Consider the following 21,414-nt stretch of genomic DNA (forward strand, 5'->3'; position numbering starts at 1 on the left):
CCTGATTTCTTGCTCATTTGGATACATTGGTCTTCAGCTTGGAGGAAGTAGTGCTTAAATACTGACCAGCTCTCTTGAACTCCCTTCTTCTAGAGCCCCATCCCATGGGATTCCTCTAAGCAGGTCTCTGAAGAGGCTGACGTTGGCTCTCCTAAAGTTTAAGGTTCTAGTTCTGCTGTTTTTCTTCCCTCACGCAGAATCCTGAGTTCTACCATCTCATGGTCACTAAAGCCAAGGCTGCCCCCAACCTTCATGTCTTCAACCAGTCCCTCCTGGTTTGTAAGTACAAGGTCCAGCAACACACCTTTCCTTATTGGCTTCTCCACCACTTGCATCAAAAAGTTATCATCAATGATCTGCAGAAACTTCCTGGACTGTGTGTGCTGGGCCATGTTGACTCTCCAACAAATATCAGGGTGGTTTAAGTTCCCTGGGAGAACCAGGGCCTGTGACTGCGAGGCTATTTCCAGTTGCCCATAGAAAGCTTCATCAACTTCCTCCTCCTGATCAGGTGGTCTGTAGTAAACACCTGCAACAATGTCACCTATATCAGCCTGTCCCTTAATTCTCACCCATAAACTCTCACCTCGTTCATCTGTCGCTGGGTAGAACTCAATACATTCCAGTTGCTCTCTCACATAAAGATCAATTCCACCACCTCGCTTCTCTGACCTGTCCTTTCTAAAAAGTACATAACCATCCACAACAACATTCCAGTCATGTGAACTATCCCATCATGCCTCTGTCATTGCAATGAGATCATGGCCCTGCAACTGCACACAGATTCCCAGTTCTTCCTGTTTATTACCTATGCTGCATGTGTTTGTATACAGACACTTCAGAGAGGCAATCAAGCATGCAGGTTCCCTAGAAGGGGTATAAGAGGATTCACCATAACCATAACCACTCTTGATGTGGTTTTTCCTTTGATCTTTACCTTGAGGGGCAGTCAAAGAACATCATTCACTGCAATGACTGGTATGACCTACTCCCCAGGAGGAAGTAAAGGCATGAGTATTGCCACTTTGGACCCTATCCCCGAGTCCTTTGGTTTAAAGCCCATCTCACCAAATTGGCCAACCTGCTGCCAAAACTTCTCTTGCTCTTTTAAGACAGGTGGATCCCATCCCTCCCTAACAGGCTGCAATCATCAAAGCACAACCCACTGTCATAAAAGCCAAAACCTTCTTGATGGCACCAGCCACAGAGCCAGACTGATCTGCACTATGTGTCTGCTTCTGGCGATCCCCATTTCTCTGACCAGTAGGATAGATGAGAAGATGACTTGGGCACAGATGTTTTTCACCTGCCTTGCCAAGGCTTTATAGTCTTCCTTGATCCTACCTACTTTTTGGCTTGCAGCATCATTCGTACCCACATGAAAAAGTAATAGCGGGTAGTAGTCTGTACTCTTGAAAAGCTGGGGCACTCTTGGCAACATCATGGATATCAGCCCCCAGTAGATAGCATACCACTCCTAGCTCTATCAGGCTGGTAGATAGGGGCCTCAGTGCCCCATAACAGAGAGTCACCCACTATGATCACTCAACATTTCCTTTTACGGTAACTACCATGCACTGCTGGTGCAGGTTCCCTTTGTTGGCCTTGCTCATGGACATCTAGTCTTTACAACATCATATCTTTTTGGGACACCTTCCACTAGATCAGGTTATTCAGGGCCCCATCCAACAGTCCTAATTCTCTCAGCCTTTCTTCATAGCAGAGGTGTTCCTGCCCTCTAATCATCTTGGTGGCCTCTTCTGGACTTGCTCCAACAGGTCCATGTCCTTCCTATGCTGGGGACCCCAGAGCTGGAGGTAGCACTGCAGGTTGGGTCTCACCAGAGCAAAGTAGAGGGACAGAATCACCTCCCTCGACCCGCTGGCCACTCCTCTTTGGGTACAGCCCAGCACACAGGGGGTTTCTGGGTGCCAGCGCACATGGACGGGGCATGTCCAGCCTCTCACCAACCAGCACCCCCAAGTCTCTCTCCCCAGGGCTGCTCTTCACTCTCTACAACTTCCTGAAAGATGGTTGTAGTCAGGTGGGGGTTGATCTCTTTCTCCAGGCAGCAACTGACAGAACAAGAGGACAGAGTCTTAAGCTGCACCAAGGGAAATATAGGTTGGATGCCAGGAAAAAGTTTTTTACTGGAAGTGATAAAGTACTAGAATTGTCTGCCCAGGGAGGTGGTGTAGTCACCATCCCTGGATGAGTTTTAAAAAAGATTGGATGTGGCACTCAGTGCCATGGTTTAGTTGAGGTGTTAGGGCATGGGTTGGACTCAATGATCTTAAAGGTGTCTTCCAACCTAGTGATTCTGTGATTCTTCATCTGTTCATCCCCCAGCCTGGATTGATCCTGGGGATTGCCCTGACCAAGGTGCAGCACCAGCACTTGGTCTTGTTAAACCTCATGAGATTCCAGTGGGCCACTTCTCGAGCTTGTCCAGATCACTCTGGATGGCCCTGTCCTTTAGGTGAGTCACCTGCACCACTCAGTTTGGTGTCATCTGCAAACCTGCTGAGGGTGCCCTTGATCCCTTTGTGTCATTAATGAAGATAACACTGGTCCCAATATAGACCCCTGAGGGACACCACTGGTCACTGATGTCCATTGAGCCTCAGAGCTGTTGACTACAATCCTCTGGATGTGACCATCCAACCAATTCCTTCTCCCCTGAAGAGTCCACCCATCAAATCCATCTGTCTCCAATTTAGAGAGAAAGATGTTGTGAGGCTCCATATCAAAGGCTTTACAGAACTCCACAGAAAGGACATCTGTAGCCCTTCCCTTGTCCACTGATGGAGTCATTCCATCAGAGGAGGCCACTGGGTTGGTAAGGCAGGACTTGCCCTTGGTGAAGTTGTGCAGGCTGTCCCAAATCACCTCCCCATCCTCCATGTGCCTTAGCAGAGCTTCCCGGAGAGTCTGTTTCATGATCTTCCCAGGCACAGGGGTGAAGCTGACAGGGCGGTGGTTCCCAGGGTCCTCCTTTCTACCCTTTTTAAAGATGGGGACAATATTTCTCTTTTTCCAGTCACCTGGGACTTCACCTGACTGCCATGCCTTTTCAAATATCATGGAGAGTGGCTTGGCAACTACATCAGTCAATTCCCTCAGGACTCTGGGATGCATTTCATCGGGTCCCATAGACTTATCTACATTCAGGTTCCTTAGATGGTCATGAGCCTGATCCTAAAGTGGAAGGGACTTTTCTCCCCCAGTCCCCATCCTGCTGTCCATCCATTTGACAGGTGTGGGAAGAGAGGTTGGCATTGAAGACTGAGGCAAAAAAAATGTAGAGTACCTCAGCCTTCTCCTTGTCCATTCTTAACAGTTTCCCAGCACTGTTTATCAGGGGGGTAACACCTTTTTTGACTGCTGACAGACCAGTAGAAGTCCTTCCTGTTATTCTTTGCATCTCTTACCAGGTTCAGTTCCAGCTTTGCCTTGGCCTTCTTGACCCCATCCCTACACAACTGGACTGCATCCCTATACTCTTCCCAGGATACCTATCCTTGTTTCTATTGCCTGTGCATTTCCTTCTTACCCTTTAGTTTGACCAGCAGGTCTCTACTCAGACATGCCTATCTCTTGCCTTCCTTGCCCAATTTCTTGCTCCTGGGGATCACTGGCTCTTGTGCTCTATGGAAGGCTTCCTTCAACATCTGCCAGCTCTATCCTGCTTCCTTGTCCGAGGGCAGTTTCCATGGGGTTCCTATTGACTGACTCCTAGAAGAGCTGGAAGTTTGCTTTCCTAAAGTTCATTGTCCCAACTTTACTCTTCCTCTCCATAATTCTACCAGTCACTCAAGTGAGCCAGACAGGCCTGTAGTTTCCAGGATCATCCTTCTTGCCCTTCTTTAAAATTGGGATATTTGCCAGCTTTCAGTCAGCTGAGGCCTCTCCAGATTCCCAAGATCATTCAAAAATCATTGAGAGAGACCTCATGGTGACATCAGCAGCTCTTTAAGGAGCCAAAGATGGAGGCAAAGAATGCATTAAACATCTCTGTCTCATCCATGTCCCTGTTTGTGAGGTGACCATCCTCATCCTGTAATGGGCCAATGTTATTTCTTCACTGCCTTTTGCTATTAATGTATTTATAAAACTGTTTATTGTCCCCCACAGTTTTGGCAGCTCCAGCTGAGCTTTGGCCACACAAATTTTCTCCTTACAGTGGCGAGCAGCATCTCTGTATTCTTCCCATACCACCTGACCTTGCTTCCACTGGGCACACACCTTCCTTTATAGCTTTATTTCTAATAGGAGATCACTGTTCAGCCATGCCTGGCCTTCTGCCTCACCTGCTTGACTTCCAACATTGGGCAATTTCCTTCTCCTGTGCCCTTAGGAGGTGATGTTTAAAAAATGACCAGCACTGATGGACCCCAGCATCTTCAGAAGTTTTTTCCCAGGGGACCTTACTCACTAGTTCCCTCAGCAGCCTGAAGTCTGCTCTCCTCATGTCCAGAGTTGAGGTTTTGCTGGCACTTTTCCTCCTGTCAAGAGATTTTAAACTCGATCTCTTCATGGTCACTGTGGCCATGATGGCTGCCAATCACCACTTTGCTCATGAGATCCTGTGTTGACCAGCAGCAGGTCAAGGAGGGCATCTTTCCAAGTCGGCTCCCTTAGGATCTGTTCCATGAAGTTGTCATCCATGTGTTTTAGCAATCTTTTGGACCTGTTTGTACCAGCTGTGTGATATTCCCAGTTAACAACTGGAAAGTTCAAATTCCCCATAAGGACAAGGGTGGTTGATTTAGAGGTGTTCCTCAAAGAATAATTCATCGGTGTCATGGTCCTGGCTAGAAGGTCTATAAAAGATTTTCACAATGACATCCTCATTATTTGTTTGCTCCTTGATTCTTACCCAGAGGATCTCAACCATGCCATGGCCAACTGTAAACTCCACACATTCCAGTCCCTCCATTACATAGTGCCATACCCCCCAACACTACCTGCCCTTCCTATCTCTCCTAAAGAGACTGTAATCATTCATCATTACACACCAGTCTTGAAGTAATTCAGAGCTGTACAATCACAGTCTCCAAGTCTCCAGAAGTCCTTGCTACTTCCATCTCAGAAGTACAGAAATGCAGTCTGCAAACATACCTTCAGTAATTGTCTCCCATTTCTATGTCATATAAGAAAGATTAGATATAACATCCTTCCTGTGTTTTTTCTCTGGACTGGTATCTAGTGCCATTCTTTTTGTCCTCCAAAGCAAACAATTAATTATTTTGCTAACTTTCTTTATCAAAGTTTGGATTTTGTCAACCAAACTTTCAAGGACAAATGATAGTAGCAACAAAAAGCTCAGTGTAGATACTTGCTGTTTGTCACTGGAAAATTTATCAGCATAGCCAATCACTTTTACTCCAAATTATAGGCAAAAAAACTCACTGTCAGGGATCACATATTCTAAATAGCACTAATTATCTATATATCTTTAATGCATTTCTAAAATGCAAGATTAGAGGAAGTAAACATCTGGCAAGATTCTTGCAGCATCAAGAACTGGTTCTCTCAATCAGGGTTTATTAATTTCTTGAAGAAGTCAAAATTAGTAACAGTTTTTCAGTTGTGTGCTTTATCAATGAGAAAAGTAAAGCTAGCATACAGGTGAATCAAAAAGCTCCTCTTCCACTTTTTCAGCCTCTCGAATGCTGAAATGTTACAATCTGAATTGTACAATCAGTTGTTTTCAGAAAAATTCATGAAAAGTATACCTTCAAAACAAGTTCCAAGACAACCAATTGAAACAGCAGCAACTTTAACCAGAAAAATAATTCAAATATTCTTCTGGCTGAGTGGTTACCAAACAAGTTATATTTCTTTAAGAAAAAGTCTATGCAGCAGTGAGGGAAGATGTCGGAAAATTCTTTTAAATTTAGCACAATACTATATGATCCCTATATTAGTGGTTAATGCTTAGTTTTGTACCATACAGTGCTTAGTACAAATGCCAGAGATTACTGTGCCCTTGTGTTAACTCCCTACATCTGTGACTAATAAGTCTTATGCCAGCTAATGCTTCCTTGTTTACTTATATCAGTGATTAATATGTACTAGCAGATGTCTTAGTTTTGAGAACAGAGAGAGAGTACTCAAGTAAAGAATGATAAGGGAAGTGTATTGTGACCTGACCACATATTTGAGATACTCTCAAGGAGGAAAGATTCATCAGATAATTCGGGAACATAAAAGGGAATTTAAAGGAATGGGATGTTCCCAAATGACCACCAAAGACCCTCAAAAGACCTCTACTCATATACAAATATGTTTGTGGAAATAACAAGCATGTATGCATGTATTCAGGAAATGTGACGAAAATGTAATAGACATATGATGAATATATATTAGTTTCAGGAATATAACCTGGTCTGTTAGGTTACTGGGCATGCATGCTTTGAGGAGAATTCCCCATGCATCCAGTGCTGCTGATTAAGCAATTTTTGCTTCCTAACATAAAAAAAAATGTTTGGAACGTTAATTTCCCAGTTTTAGGTGACAATGGTAATCATATATTTGAGTGCAAGTAGCTTATGTCAGAACCCAGGACATTCCTCTGGCTGCCTTGGATGGCTTGAGCCCCTGGCAAGGAGCTCAGAGACCTTGGCACGAAGCCAAAGACACCTGTGCTTTTGATTTTAACCCATGGAGAAAATTATCAACTTTATGTGAAGATTTACAAGCCACGAGAGTTTAAGTAGAATGATAGCTAGTTTGTCACAAGATAGAAAAGTAGAATTTTGGGGTTTTTAGAATGGGAGTTCAGAAGCCAAGATGGAGGGATTTGGACGTGCCTTGTCTTTCCTCTTTCTTCTTCATAGCCTCCATCTTCTGTGTGATGGTGGCACTTTTGGATTGGTTTAGAGTAGAGACGGACTGTCTAACATAGGTGATAGGTATTCGAAAATTATTGTAAATAAAGTACATGTAGTTCTTAGTATAAAAAACTAACACTGCCTATGGGACAGTCAGTGTGCCACGGACCGACCTGCTAGACAGACCTCAGCAGGTCAGAAAAAAATGTTATAGATAAGAGAAAATAAACAACCTTGAAAATCACAGCCGAGGAATCCTGACTCCTTCTTTGATTGCGACACTGGGAAAAAGAGACATTCTAACACCTCGGGGTCATCTCAGCCACAGAGACTCCGGGAGCTTAGATTCACAATGTTGTTAAACTGATAAGCTCAAACATCAATTTTGTGTACAGAGTTAAAGAAAAACAACCACATTTAGTCTCTTCCATTTACATAAGTCTCACAACAAGTCCTTTAGCACAAAACCTCCTAAAATACTGATGCAGGCATGCTATACAATTACTTCTCACTTGCATTTGAGCCACATTTCTTCTGTCACTATTTACCACAGCATATGCCTGCAGAAGATGAACCACAGTGATCATTTAGCAGTAACAGAATCATAGAATAATTCAGTTAAGAAGGAACCTCAGGAGGCCTTTAGTTGATCCTTGTGATCAAAGCAGGATGAGCAAGACCATGTGTCCTGGTTCTGACCAGGACAGGGTTAATTTTTGCAGTAGTTGTGAGGGGGCATAGCAAGGACCCAGAAGTTATTCTATACTACCTAACATCATTGCTGGGGGCAAGGGGAAAGAGAGTGTCTTCTGGGGAGAAGGGGCTCCTTCCAGCGGAGTAAGTGGGGCAGAGGAAGCCATCCAGCCATCCGCTATTTTAGGGAGGTTTCCATGTGAATAATTTCCTTTCTTGTACTCTTTGTCATTAGTATTGTTGCTCTCACTGTTACTTTTCCTATCTCATTGCTGTTTCCAGTAAATTGTTCTTATCTCAACCCATGATCTTTGCCCTCTGTATCTCCAATTCTCCTCTCTGGCCCCCCACCCACCACGGCAGGAGGGGGAGGGGAAAATGGGAGAGCAACAGAAGGGCACATAGTTTGGGAGAGTCTTGGTGGGGGTACTGAATTGGGAAGTATCCCTCCTAAGCCATGACACCATGTTATGCAGGGCTAATCCAGCCAGGTCTTGAAAACAACCAAGAATGAAAAATGCACAGATTCTCTGGGCTTTTCTAATGCTCAACTGTCCTGATAGTGAAAAAGGTTTTCCTTATATCTAGTCAGAACCTCCCATTTCAATCTAAGTCCACGGTGTCTCATCCTTGCTCCACAACACTGTGGAAAGCCTGACTCAAGTCTTCCTGATAATCTCATAGGTATGAGGAAACTGCTCTAAGGTCTGCCTGTTCATTGTGTGTCATCCCATCTGTGTGTCCCTGTCATCATCATCATCTACATCCACCCTCAAAGACTTGTTATTCAGGCTGCACAACCCCAATACCCTCGCCTTCTCTGGAATCGCCCCCATCTCCTCTTCTCCCTCTCCACCTATTCTGACCACCTATAAAGATTTAATTTTGTTTCAGGATTAAAGAGAAGAAAACAATATTTCTTCTTTTTACTATTGCCATGTAAATACATAAGCACTGAATACTTAAATTAACAAGAATATGCCCAAACCCCTACCTTACTAGTCTCATCTATCTCAGTCATTGCTTCTTAGGGAGAATATTAAAAGCAGCAGTATGCATTACATATTTTAGCATAAAGAATTATTTTCTCAGCTGACTGACAGTTTATCCTATTCCTTGTCCACAGCTAAGGTTTTCAGGCTTCATTTATGCTATATATATTGTGTTCATTGAACTACTTTTAATTTCATGTTCATAAAATTTGATGATGGCAATCAAGACAAGCATTACATGCTAAAACACTTTTAAGCTGGTTAAGAGTTCAATACTTGTAATGCTGCCTTGAAATAATTTCTTATGTAGAGCAACTGAAACTATTCCTTTAAAGAATTTAATCCTCATATTGGAAAGGATTTTAAATTATTCTGTCCTTCACGAATTTGAGTTTTGTTTTGAAGTACGATTAGTCAATTTTTGAACCTTCAGAAATTTCTTCTGAATCAGGGCTCAAAATAATTTTGTATCGAAAAATTAATGACATACTCTTTAGCACTATTGGAATACAGAAGTTAGGAGAACTAACTTTAAACTCTGTGTTTTAAAACTGGGAAAAAAATACATTAATATATATGATTTCTAGATTACCTTTAAGGGTTCCATCACTTCCAGATGGAGAGCAGACTGACTGTGGTGACCTCAAGGAAAAAGATGCAGCATTCCTTACTGAAGGATCGCCATCCTAAAGTGACCATGATAAAAAAAAATAAAAAATCATGAACACTTCATAAAATAAAGACCAAAATTAGTACATATACTGGTAAAATGGACTGGATGAAAAAGCATACAAAAATATTAGAAAAATATTTATTTATATAAAAAACTTTGTCATTTGGACTGCTATTAGACTACTATATAGGCGAAATTAAAAAAAAAAATCAGCCTTAAGAATTTAGAACCAGAACATGCAAACAAAAATAAATCCATGTATATCTCCTAGCTACATAAGCACTTTGGTTGACATTAAGATTTCATTTAGAAGTTTTTTGTTACATATAGTAAAGAGCTGAAAAACAGAAAGATGAACTCTCTACAATACCAACTGAAAGAAATTGAGTATAATAAGTAGATTTTTCTCTTTTTTAAACAAATTCAGCATTATTTAAATTAGCCTACCCTTAAAGTTAACTAGAATGCCATCTTACTTTTACAGTTAAGCAAACCAAAACTTTGTATTCATACCCTCCAACACATCAGGACTGAACAAAATCTGTAGCACACCCATTGTGGCAACTGAAATAGATGGATGTCAACTACACACTCCCTCTGACAATGGTAAATCAGCCAATTTCCACATGCATAGCAGTAGATCAGCCACTGCATGTTATGCCTTGTGAAGGCATAGTTCACACTGCTTAAGAATAAAGAAATAAAGAAAATAGTTTGATATTTATGGACTGAAAGTGCTTACAAGGCAAAGAGTATAAATTCATCAGAAACCATATTTCATCAATTTCATCACAAATAGGCATTTACAAAACAATTCTATTAGATTTTTTCCCCTCCCACAGCAAAATGAATCTAAACCTCATGATGTGCTATTAATTACACTTATTTTTCTAACTGCTTGCAGAAAGACTTGTTGCCTGGTGAGAAAGACTCATGTGTAAAGAAATCTAATATCCTGATTCAATGCAATAAAAACAACTATACCTTAAACTTACATGCTTTTTATTGCAAGTCAAAATGAATTAATTTGCTGATGTAACAGTTACTTGTTTATTTAATACACTGAAAGTAAGGAGATTATTTTTTCAAACATTAATTATCATTGAATTATAATAAATCTCAAATCCACCAAAATACTGGGGGGAACAAAAGCTTAGTAACTTTCATAGATATATTTTTTATTAGAACAGGAGAGGTCCTCTACCCATGGACTGCCAAGGACAAAGGTAAAGACGTCTTTTATTAAATTAATTGAACTAACTAGGTAGATGATCTTTCAGGTACACACATGCCATTCCTGAAAATTTGTCAGCTAGTGTAGAAGTCCTCATTTACTGTTTCCTAGATAAGAACTTGATCGAATGGTGAAATGTAAGCACAAACTTATATTCTGGGCATGTTCTCACATGCACTTACAGCCCAGAAAGCCAACTGCAGTCTGTGCTGCATCAAAAGCAGTGTAACCCAGCAGGTCAAGAGAAGTGATTCTATCCCTCTGCTCTGGTGAGACCCCACCTGCAGTACTGCCTCCAGCTCTGGAGTCCCCAGCACAGGAAGGACATGGACCTGCTGAAGCAAGTCCAGAAGAGGCCACCAAGATGATTAGAGGGCAGGAACACCTCTGCTATGAGGAAAGGCTGAGAGAATTAGGACTCTTCAGCCTGGAGAAGAGAAAGCTCCAGGGAGACCTTAGAGCAGCCTTCCAATAGCTGAAGGGAGCCTGCAACAAAGCCAGAGGAGGACTCTTTATCAGGGAGTGTAGCAATAGGACAAAGAGCAAGGGCTTAAAGCTGAAAGAGGGTAGATCTAGATTAGATGTTAGGAAGGAAGTCTTCCCTGTAAGTGTGGTGAGGCCCTGGGACAAGTTGTCCAGAGAAGCTGTGTCTGCCAAATCCCTGGAAGTGTTCAAGGCCAGGCTGGATGGGGCTTGAAACAACCTGGTCCAGTGGAAGGTATCCCTGTCTACAGCAGGGGGTTGGAACTAGATGGTGTTTCAGGTCCCTTCCAACCCAAACCATTCTATGATTCTCTGGTTTCTCAAATATGGTCCTTTACTTGAGTATATGCACAGTGAGCCTTCAAGTATATGCTTGCTGATTTAGTAGAATTGAATATTACAAACCCACAATATCCTGTAGACATTAATAACTTCTAAAGAACAAAATCCCAAAGCTAAGAAAAAAGATAAAGTTTTAGATTTTATGATATAATAATCGTTGTTCATAACTATCTCTGCCAATGTTAATACTGTTTTTAAAAAAGATGCAAATTTATGATTAACGTGATTGTTCATATATAAATGCAAAACTTGAATTACTTCAACTAGTTCAAACTGTTTTCTGCGGGACAGCTACTAAAATCAGTTTTTAAAGGTACACTTACTTTTTACCCTCGGTCTTTTACCTATTAAACTGAACAATGATGGTATGCTTTATGTTTTCATAGTCGGTCAGTTTTGAATGAGTTTCATAGAATTGTTAAGGTTGGAAAATATTTTTAAGATTATCAAGTCCAACCAATAACACAGCACCACCATTATGTTGACCATTAAACCATGTCCCCAAGTGCCACATCCACACATTTTTTGAACAATTCCAAGGATGGTCACTCAACCAATACCCTGGGCAGTCTGTTCCAATGTTTGACAACCGTTTCCATGAAGAAATTTTCCCTAATATCCAATCTAAACCTCCCCTGGATCAACTTGAGGCCATTTCCTCTTGTCCTGTCTCTTGTTCCCCAGAAGAACACAACTCCCACCTGGCTCCACCTTCCTTTCAGGGAGTTGTAGAGAGTGAGAAGGCTACCCCTGAGCCTCCTGTTCTCCAGGATGAGCCCCCTCAGCTACTCCTGGTGCTCCAGACCCCTCCCCAGCTCCATTGCCCTTCTCTGGACTTGCTCCAGCACCACAATGTCTTTCTTGCAGTGAGGGGCCCAGAACTGGACACAGCATTCGAGGTGTGGCCTCACCAGTGCTGAGTACAGAGGAACAATCACTGCCCTGGTCCTGCTGGTCACACCATTTCTGATCCAAGCCAGGATGCCATTGGCCTTCTTGCCCACCTAGGCACACACTGGCTCATGTTCAGCTGCTGTTGCTCAGCACCCCCAGGTCCTTTTCCTGTGGGCAGCTTTCCAGCCACTATTTCCCAAGCCTGTAGTGTTGCAGGGGGTTGTGTGACTCAAATGTGGGACCTGGCACTTGGCCTTGTTGAACCTCATACAATTGGCCTTGTCCCATGGCTCCAGCCTGTCCAGATCCCTCTGCAGAGCCTTCCTGCCCTCCAGCAGATCAACACTCCACCCCAACTTGGTGCCCTCTGTAAACTTGCTGAGGTTGCACTTGATCCCCTTGTCCAGGCCATCAATGAAGATATTAAAAAGGGCTGGCCCCCATACTGAGCTTTGGGGAACTCCACTGGTGACTGGTTGCCAACTGGATGTAGCTCCATCCTCCACCACTCTCTGGGCCTGACCATCCAGACAGTTCCTAGCCCAGTGAAGAGAGCACCTGTCCAACCCATGGGCTGCCAGCTTTTCCAGGAAAATTCTATGGGAGACAGCATCAAAGACTTTACTGAAGTGCAGGTAGTCACACACACAGCCTTTCCCTCACACACTAGTTGGGTCACCTGGTCATAAAAGGAGATCAGGTTGGTCAATCAGGACCTGCCTTTCCTAAACCCCTGCTGGCTGGGCCTGATCCCCTGGTTGTCCTCTGTCCTGCACATGCCACGTGATCACACTCAAAATGATCTATTCCATAACCTTCCCAGGTACTGAGGTCAGGCTGACAGGCCTGTAGCTCCCCGGATCCTCCTTCCAGCCCTTCTTGTTCATGGCTGTCACATTGGCACCTCCAGTCACCTGGGACCTCCTCAGTTGGCCAGGACTGCTGGTAAATGATGGACAGTGTCTTGGTGACCTCTTCTGCCAGCTCCCTTAGTACCCTTGGCTGGATCCTATCCAACCCCATAGACGTGAGGGGGTCTAAGTAGCATACCAAGCCTTTTCCTCATCATTTGTCACTGTTTACCTCCACATCAAATACAGGATGGAGATTCTCCTTGGCCCTCCTTTTGTTGCTGATGTATTTGTAGAACCACTTTTTGTTGTCTTTTACAGCCGTAGGCAGATGAAGTTCTAGCTGGGCTTTGGCTCTTTGAATTTTCTCCCTGCATGACCTCACAACATCCTTGTAGTCCTACTGAGCTGCCTGCCTCTTTTTCCAGAGGTGATGCACTCTTGTTCTCTCTGAGTTCTATTCAAAGCTCTCTGTTCAGCCAGGCCAGTCTTCCCTGCTGGCTTGTCTTTCGGCACATGGGGGCAGCCTGCTCCTTTCAGATTTCTTTTTTAAAGCACATCCAGCTTTCCTGGAGCCCTCTGCCCTTCAGGACTGCCTCCCAAGTGACTCTCTCAACCAGGCTCCCAAACAGGCCAGTCTGCACTCTGCAAGTCCAAAGTGGCAGTTCTGCTGATTCCCCTGCTTACTTCTCTGAGAACAGAAAATTATCATTTCATTATCACTGTGCCCAAGATGGCCTCCAATTATCACATCCCACACCAGCCCCTCTCTGTTCACAAACAGCAGGTCCAGTGGGGCAGTCTTCCTGATTGGCTCACTCACCAGCTGTGTCAGTTCTTCCACACACTCCAGGTACCTCCTGGACTGTTTCCTCTGCTGTGCTCTATTTCCAGAACAGATCTGGTAAGTTGAAGTCCCCCATGAGAACAAGGGCCAGTGATCGCGAGAGTTCTCCCAGCTACTCATAGAACATTTTGTCTTCTTCTTCATCTTGGCTGGGTGGTCTATAGGAGATTCCCATCAGGAGATTTGCTCTGCTGGCCTTCTCCGTAATTCTTACCCATAAACACTCAACCCTTCCAGTACCATCATCAAGTTCTAGACAATCAGAACATTCTCTAACATACGAGAGGTATCTAAAGCCTCTCCTTCCTTGCTGATCCCTTATAAAGAATTTATACCCATCCATTGCAGCCTTTCAGTCATGCAAGTCATTCCACCATGTCTCCATGACTGCAACTATATCATAGTTTCCCTGCTGCACCATGGCTTCCAGTCCCTCCTGTTTGTTGCCCATGCTGCATGCATTGTTGTAGATGCACTTCAGTTGCATGTGCTGATGATACAAAACTAGGAAGAGTGGCTGATACACCTGAAGGCTGTGCTGCCATTCACAGGGACCTTGATAGGCTGGAGAAGTGGGTGGAGAGAAGCCTAATGAGGTTCAACAAGGGCAAGTGTAGGGTCCTGCACCTGGGGAGGAATAACCCCAAGTACCAGCACAGGTTGCGGGTGGCCTACTAGAGGTAGTAGTTGGGAAATATATGTTCATTTAATGTCAAGAACTGCTTCTTATTTTGAAGAATTTGCATTGCTGAAACAGAGACTGAGAAAAATACCTGATGAGATTGTGTATTATGATAGATTCCTTCATTACAAAACTCTCTTGTTGAAGATATCACTTCTTAGCTAATATTTTTCATCAGCATAATTCTTTCATTTAAAAAGAGAAGACTAATAAAACTAATAACTGTCTTAGAGTCCCAGTGTACTAATCCCTGTAAGGAATTTAGGTAGCCTGGTGTTAGCAATACACTTGTTGAATACAACAGTTTTTTGCTTCCACAAGCTAATTTAGGAAGACAAGAGTTGCCCCTAGTTTTCATAACGTAAATTAAATATATCTTTTTAAAAAAGGTCAAAAAAAGGCCCGCTTGTCACCAGGTTTTGATCAAGTTTTGTAACTGTTGTAGGCATCACTAAGACCGCATAGTTCAAAGAGCTAAAAGCAAAAAATAAAAATGAAACTTAAGTGCTGTCTCCTTAAGAGGTGTTAAGAGACTGTGTGCCAAACTTGGAAAGAAGAGTCAAAACATGCTTCATCCACAGGATGAGATGCTCATTAAGAAAGTGAAGAAGTTGAAAACACCATGGGAGAAAGTTGCTGTTCTTTTTCACTTATATTCAATACTTGAGCAAGAATTTCTCCCACGTGAAATCAAGTCACTAGGAAAACATATTATAAATAAACCAGGCCATGAAAGCACATAATAGATCTGTAAGAAAAAATGTTAAAAGCAATTTTTGCCTTTGACAACACTACTATATTACTGAATAGGTTATGCAATTGTCTCATCTAATTGACAGGGGAATCTTCAGAAAGACATGTTAACTATAAACCTATTTAGAATCTAGTATTGTTTACATCAATATATCGATACAATAATTGCAGAGAGACTCTACCATCTCTTTATAATAACCTCACATGAGTAAGATTTTTTACTTTTCATACTTTCATCAGAATCAATGTCACAAACTGTTCCAAAGGACAGAGATCTAGAAAAATCTTAAAACTTGCACATTAAAGTTGCACATTTGAGTGCACACATCTGAAACCGAAATATATTGTCAGTGGTTTTATTCATCAACAGCATCCTCATAAAATATCTGACTTTTAAGGCAGCTAAACACATACTTGGTTTATCACAGTAAATATTTGTTTCATCATCATAAACTGATCTAGGTAACATACATCACTACTTATCCTGTGCACGATCTGTAGATAGTCTTCATTTGAGCCATGTCTAGAATTATCAGCATGATGATTAGCTGAATTTCCAGACAATTGACTTGAAACTTTATTTTCATGGAGATTTCTCATCCCAGCTGTGACAATGGGACTAGATACTGAAGCTGAAATACAGAAAAATAAAAATAATTATATCAATATAGTCACACAATCATTAACTCTAAAAAATCTCACAGAAAAGGCCATAATATTAATGTGTTGGATGCAGGAGGTCTAGGATTGTAACAAGAATCCCAACTTTCTTCACTGAATCCTTTTTCCACAAATACCTTGAATAAAATTAGTATCTAAGTTTTAAATTTTCAAGAGACTTAAACCTAAATTCCATGTACAGATTAGCCAAGCTTCACTCCACATCTATTCTAATTACAGAGAGCATCATACTCATAGGTTATAGAAAACTTTATTTTCCTCTATATAATATGCATTCTCTACCTTTAATAACTTCCAAGGTATTCATGAGACACATAACATTACATACAGAACACCTATATAAATTCTAAGCACACTGCTAAACTTTAGGAACAGATGATTTAAAAGAATCTAACAAGAATTCTACTTCCAAGAAAGGATAATGCCTAGATACTTAATAGCGTTCATGTTGTTCAAGATTGTTTTAAGAAAAGGGAAAAACAAATCCATTAATTCTGAAGGTCATCTTTGCCAGTTACTGCATACCTTGAGTATAATTCTAGCCAACTTAGCCTAGCCTACACTGCAAAGGTTTGGTACGGTAAATAAGCTGGCAGGAAAATTTACATTACACTGGCAAAAAATATGTTTTCACCAGTACAGATAAACAATTGCCATAGCTAACAAATAAAAAGTTTTAGGGTTTTTTAAATTTTTCTATTTTCATGTATTTGTGACAAATATGCAAAATCAGTGTACATAGAGGAGAAGCATTAACACCAAGGTCACTGGTTCAATCCCTATATGGGCCATTCACTTAAGAGTTCGACTCGATGATCCTTCTGGGATTTTTTGAAATAAAATAAATACTACCACTGTACAGTCAGGAAAGCAAAGCTTAAGCATACCCAAAAAATTCTCTACCAACTCCAAGATTTGCATTAAGCATGTGACTCCTTGAAAGAAATTAGAGAGCTGTGAAACACACACATGAAGGTAAAGCTGACATAAGATAGGAGAATAAAATAAATATCAAAGACTTACCTTGCTGCATCTGAGGATGTGGTGTGTAACTTGGAGGATGTGAATATGGCATGTATCCTGCAGGACTTTGAGGAGCATATGGACTAGGCACTGGACTGTTCTGTTGTGCCAAAAATCTGTTACCAGAGCTTGTTTGTGGTGGCACAAACCGGCTAAAAAATAAAATGAAAAAATTTGAAAAAGTTGGAAAAGGAAATTTATACAAATTTCTTATTTCTTTTAGAAGACAAAGGGAGCTGGGGGTGTTTAGTCTGGAGAAAAGAAGGCTCAGGGGACACTTTATTGTTGAAAGGAGGTAGCAAGCAACAGAGCAAGAGGAAATGGCCTCAAGTTATTCTAGGGGAGGTTTAGATTATTTTTCAGGAAAAATTTCTTTAGCAAAAGGTTTGTCAAGCACTGGCACACACTGCCCAGTGAAGTGATTAAGTCACCAACCTGGAGGTATTTAAAATGTGTGTACATGTGTCACTTAGGGACACGGTTTAGTAGTGGACCTGACAGTGTTAAGTTAACGGTTGGACTTGATGATCTTAGAGGTCTTTTCCAACCTAAATGATTCTATAGGTACATGCTACTTGCTGACACTCAAAGTTTGAAAAAGAACCCGAAAGTTGATGAGAAAGCTGATGGAAGACTGGCCAAATTACTGGGCCTATCCTCCTCTGAGCAGCCTTTTGTATAACTGTTACAACAGTATTCCATGTTTTTACAAGCCTTCTTTTCCACCCTTCTGTCACACTGGTAATGTTATACATGCTGGAACACATAGCCTCTTCTCTCCTGTTCTCCTGCCACAGGTAGAAAATAGCTGTAGGGTGTCAGGATGCAGGGAAAGAAAGTTTGCCAAAATTATGTGAGGGAGGGACAGCAGGGAATTCTGACTAATCAGAATACAAACATTACTCACTAGCAAAACCACGTTGCTTTTCCAGCTGAAGAAACTCACCCTGCTGTCAGACAAATGCAAAATATATCCTGACACTGATCACCTTCCATTCACATACTTGCAAAAAGAATTGACTGTCACTGTAGATAGAATTTGCAGTTTGCTGCCCATCCCACCCCATTTAAAAGAGAATGTTACCTGGAAGGGCTATGTGAGATAGTGGTTTGTTGATAATTAGAAGATGCAGGACTACCTCTCATGGAGTTCTGAGAAATATTAAACTGCGACATCATCATCCCTATTAAGAAGATAGCAGCATTACTTTACATGCATTTCCTTTTTAATCAATGAAGTCTCTCATTTCAGAAATTATTATATACAAAGAGATTACAAACTTTACAAACATTGATATCTTCTATCTACAACTGTTAGAAAACATTTTTAAAAGATTGATTTCATGTAAGATGTCCATTTACACCATGACATAAAAAGAATGTTCCCTAAAGGAGTATTAAATCAATAATAAATATCAACGGCAGTTCCCCCCCTCTGGTCCTTAGCTAGTAAATAGTAACATTTTATAACAGGCCACATACTCCACACCCCAGGCTTGTGTGTGGAGTACTCAATGTGCCAATAAGATTTGGAAACTTCACAACAACTCAAAAGAGCACAGAAAACTTATCTCCCATTTTTAGATCAATTACAACAAACAATCACCTCAGGCTGAGTGGTGCAAGATATTCTCCCTGCTCCCCTAATGCCCTAGTGGTTCCTTTCTAGCCAGGGACAACAGCTTTCTATTCCACCTCCACCACACTTAAAAGGAATGTTATCAAAGAAGGTGCTGAAATATTTTCAGTTGAAAAGAACCACCAGTATCCCATCTGTAGTCTCCAACAGCCTGTAGATTGCCACAGCCATGCTTTGAAAATTCAGGAGTTGTACTAGATGGCAAGCCACAAGTACGAATGGGCCTGGAACTAACTTGCATCTTTATTAGGGAGAATTTAAATGAATCTTTTTTGTTTTCTCTCTTCCATACAGATATAAAGAATTTCTAACCACCACATAACACTGGAAGTTGAAATGGTACAGGTACACAAGAACTTATATGACTTTTAAGCAGGTGATTTTAATGATAGAATTTAATGTCTTGCAGCTAAAACAGCATCAGAATTCACATACACACTTGTGGTGGTTTCAGTTCAAAACCGGGCAGAAAGACCAATTTCGTGTTGTGGTTTATGTTCGCCAATTTAAGATTTCCCCAATTTGAAATTTTCCCAGCCAATGCACTAAAGAATGTGGTAGGTTTGGTGCTGGCCAGTCACCAATACACTCACTTCCTGCTGTGAGATAGGATTAGGAGAAAGGCAAAGCAGGCTCAAAACTTTAAGAGGGTATAAAGAAAATTTTATTAAAAGTAACTAGAAGGAAAAAAGTAGTAAGAATCAAAACAAACCCTTCAGAACACTTCTCTTCCCCACACAACCTTTTCTTTCCTACAGACAATGTAAAGAAACCACACCCAAGATTTCCAGTCAGTTTACCACCTCTAAAATAGTCTTTCTTCAGTTCACTGAAGGAGAGAAGTCCCTCTTGTTAAGGTTATAGAGACTTCTCCTCAAGAGGAAAGGAAACAGTTCTCTGGTGGCTCTCAATTTGTCATGAACAGCAGCCGCCCAGGGAACCCTGCCATCATGAAGTCCTTCCCATTTCCACAAGCCTTCCCACAGCTTGTCGATGGGCCACATCTACTTATGGGGTATTGTTTTAAAGATGAGCTGTTCAAAGGCAAAAGTTCTCCTTATTGTCTATTTCTAAAATCATCTTCATCCCTGGGAATCTTCTTCTTCTCCTGGAAGCACAGGACTACTCTTCTCTCTTCCTCTGTTCAAACTTCTCATGGGATCACAGCCATTTCAACATCTGCTTATCTTAGCATGGAGGCCTTTGCTCGATATCAGTTTGAACACTTGCATCTCCCCATAGTTTCATGCGTTACAAGGAAAAAGAGTCCTTTCTCCATAGCTTACAAGAGGATTTCAGTTCCAAACACAAGGCATCTCCTCCTCCCTCCCATCTGGGACTTAACTTCTTCCTCACTGACCTCGATGTCTTCATGCTTGCATCTTGTTCCTTTCTCTCACTCGAGGGAGGCTTGAAGCACTGAAAGGGTTAACATCCCGTCTAGGGCCTACCTGACCCACCGGTAACTTGTGGAGAGAGCTGCGGCTGGGCTGTGTCAGGATCGGCCTCATGGTTGGTCTTTGCTTTTCTGCACAGGCTGCAGGGGTCTCAGGTCTCAGCCGCGCTGGGGGAAGGGGATTTGATCATAAGATCTTCACAGCCACGGCCAGCCCTGCTCCGGCCCGGGCTCGGCAGCCTCCCCCGTCTTCCTGCCCGGCCGCTGCTGGGGCCCGGCCCGACCCGATCGGAGCCGATGCGATGGGGGGGGGGGGGGGGGGGGGGGGGCCCGGGGAAGAGGAGAAGGGGCCCGGCCCGCGGCAGGACCGCCCGGCCAAGACGGGGCGGTCGGGGCCGCCACCTTCTCGCCGACCGGAAAGAAAATGAGAGAGTTCCCGGGTTTTTTCGTCTCTAACATGCGTGTTTCACAGAGGCGTGTCCAGCTTCTCAGTGGTTCAACAGACTGTCAGTTACACAAAAAGCTTTACATCACTTCCCTGAGTTTCCTCCGATTCCAAACCAGGACAACGCTGCAGCTTGGGAAGCCACAGCAAGTGATCCAAAGCCATGGGTAAAAGCACATCAGCAATGCAAATATTTAAACCTAAGTTTAGATAGACGACTGACTAATCCAGAGTGTTTGGGAGTCATCAATCTTTGTATTACTATCACTGATTTCAATTACTGCAATATGCATACAAGCAAAGCTAGTTTCAGAAATCCTCCTTGTCATCCTCTTTTCTCTTCCCCTCTCCCCAACAAAGAAGTGATGGAATAATCCCCCAGGAATTAAGCCATTACTACCTCCTGGTAGGTATGAAGTGCTGCATTCCAAGTATATTAGCCCAGATAAACTAGCCCAGAGCAGGAGTGAAATTCTCATATTGTGCTGGAAAATAAATAAATAAATAAATAAAGAGACCTCCATACTTTAGTACAGAGGACATTTCATTGCCCAGAGTAGCAGAAGTGGATTCCTCAATTCCTGCAAAATGTGATTAAATGAACACTGGTTGCCTTGCACAGAGGCAAGTGAGGAGGAAACTCCCGAGGTGCTGGAGGCAGCATCTGGCATGCTCACTGCCCACTCACCTCTCACAGCCACTCTCACCACAGCTAGGTAGTAGTTAGTCAAACTAATAATCCTTAACATTCACATACAGAAAGTGCCAGTATGAGCATGAACTATGCAGAAATTTCATTTTATGCTTAAAACAAAGATTGCACTTTTAAAATACTTGAAAAATATATCTCTTTTCTCCTCTGTAAATTTAAAACATGCTTTTGGTTTAAAAAAGTATGACAGAAAATATAAAAAGTAATACATTTTAATGCCATTTAAAAAACCTAAAAC

The 21,414-nt window shown here is 42.1% G+C and overlaps 1 protein-coding gene across 1 annotated transcript in view; it reads right to left on the reverse strand.

Moving 5' to 3' along the window:
• Positions 1-21,414, reverse strand: part of LOC129133650 (nipped-B-like protein) — a 129,946-nt gene that overhangs the window by 100,657 nt on the left and 7,875 nt on the right. Inside the window, exons 4-7 of the mRNA XM_054653276.1 lie at positions 18,069-18,168; positions 16,985-17,136; positions 15,752-15,912; positions 9,114-9,207 (exon numbers count right to left, since the gene is read on the reverse strand). Coding sequence (XP_054509251.1) covers positions 9,114-9,207; positions 15,752-15,912; positions 16,985-17,136; positions 18,069-18,168 — 507 coding nt within the window. The remainder of the gene's footprint in view (positions 1-9,113; positions 9,208-15,751; positions 15,913-16,984; positions 17,137-18,068; positions 18,169-21,414) is intronic.

Source organism: Agelaius phoeniceus, chromosome W, assembly GCF_051311805.1.
Source record: "Agelaius phoeniceus isolate bAgePho1 chromosome W, bAgePho1.hap1, whole genome shotgun sequence".
In the NCBI taxonomy this organism is placed as follows: domain Eukaryota; kingdom Metazoa; phylum Chordata; class Aves; order Passeriformes; family Icteridae; genus Agelaius; species Agelaius phoeniceus.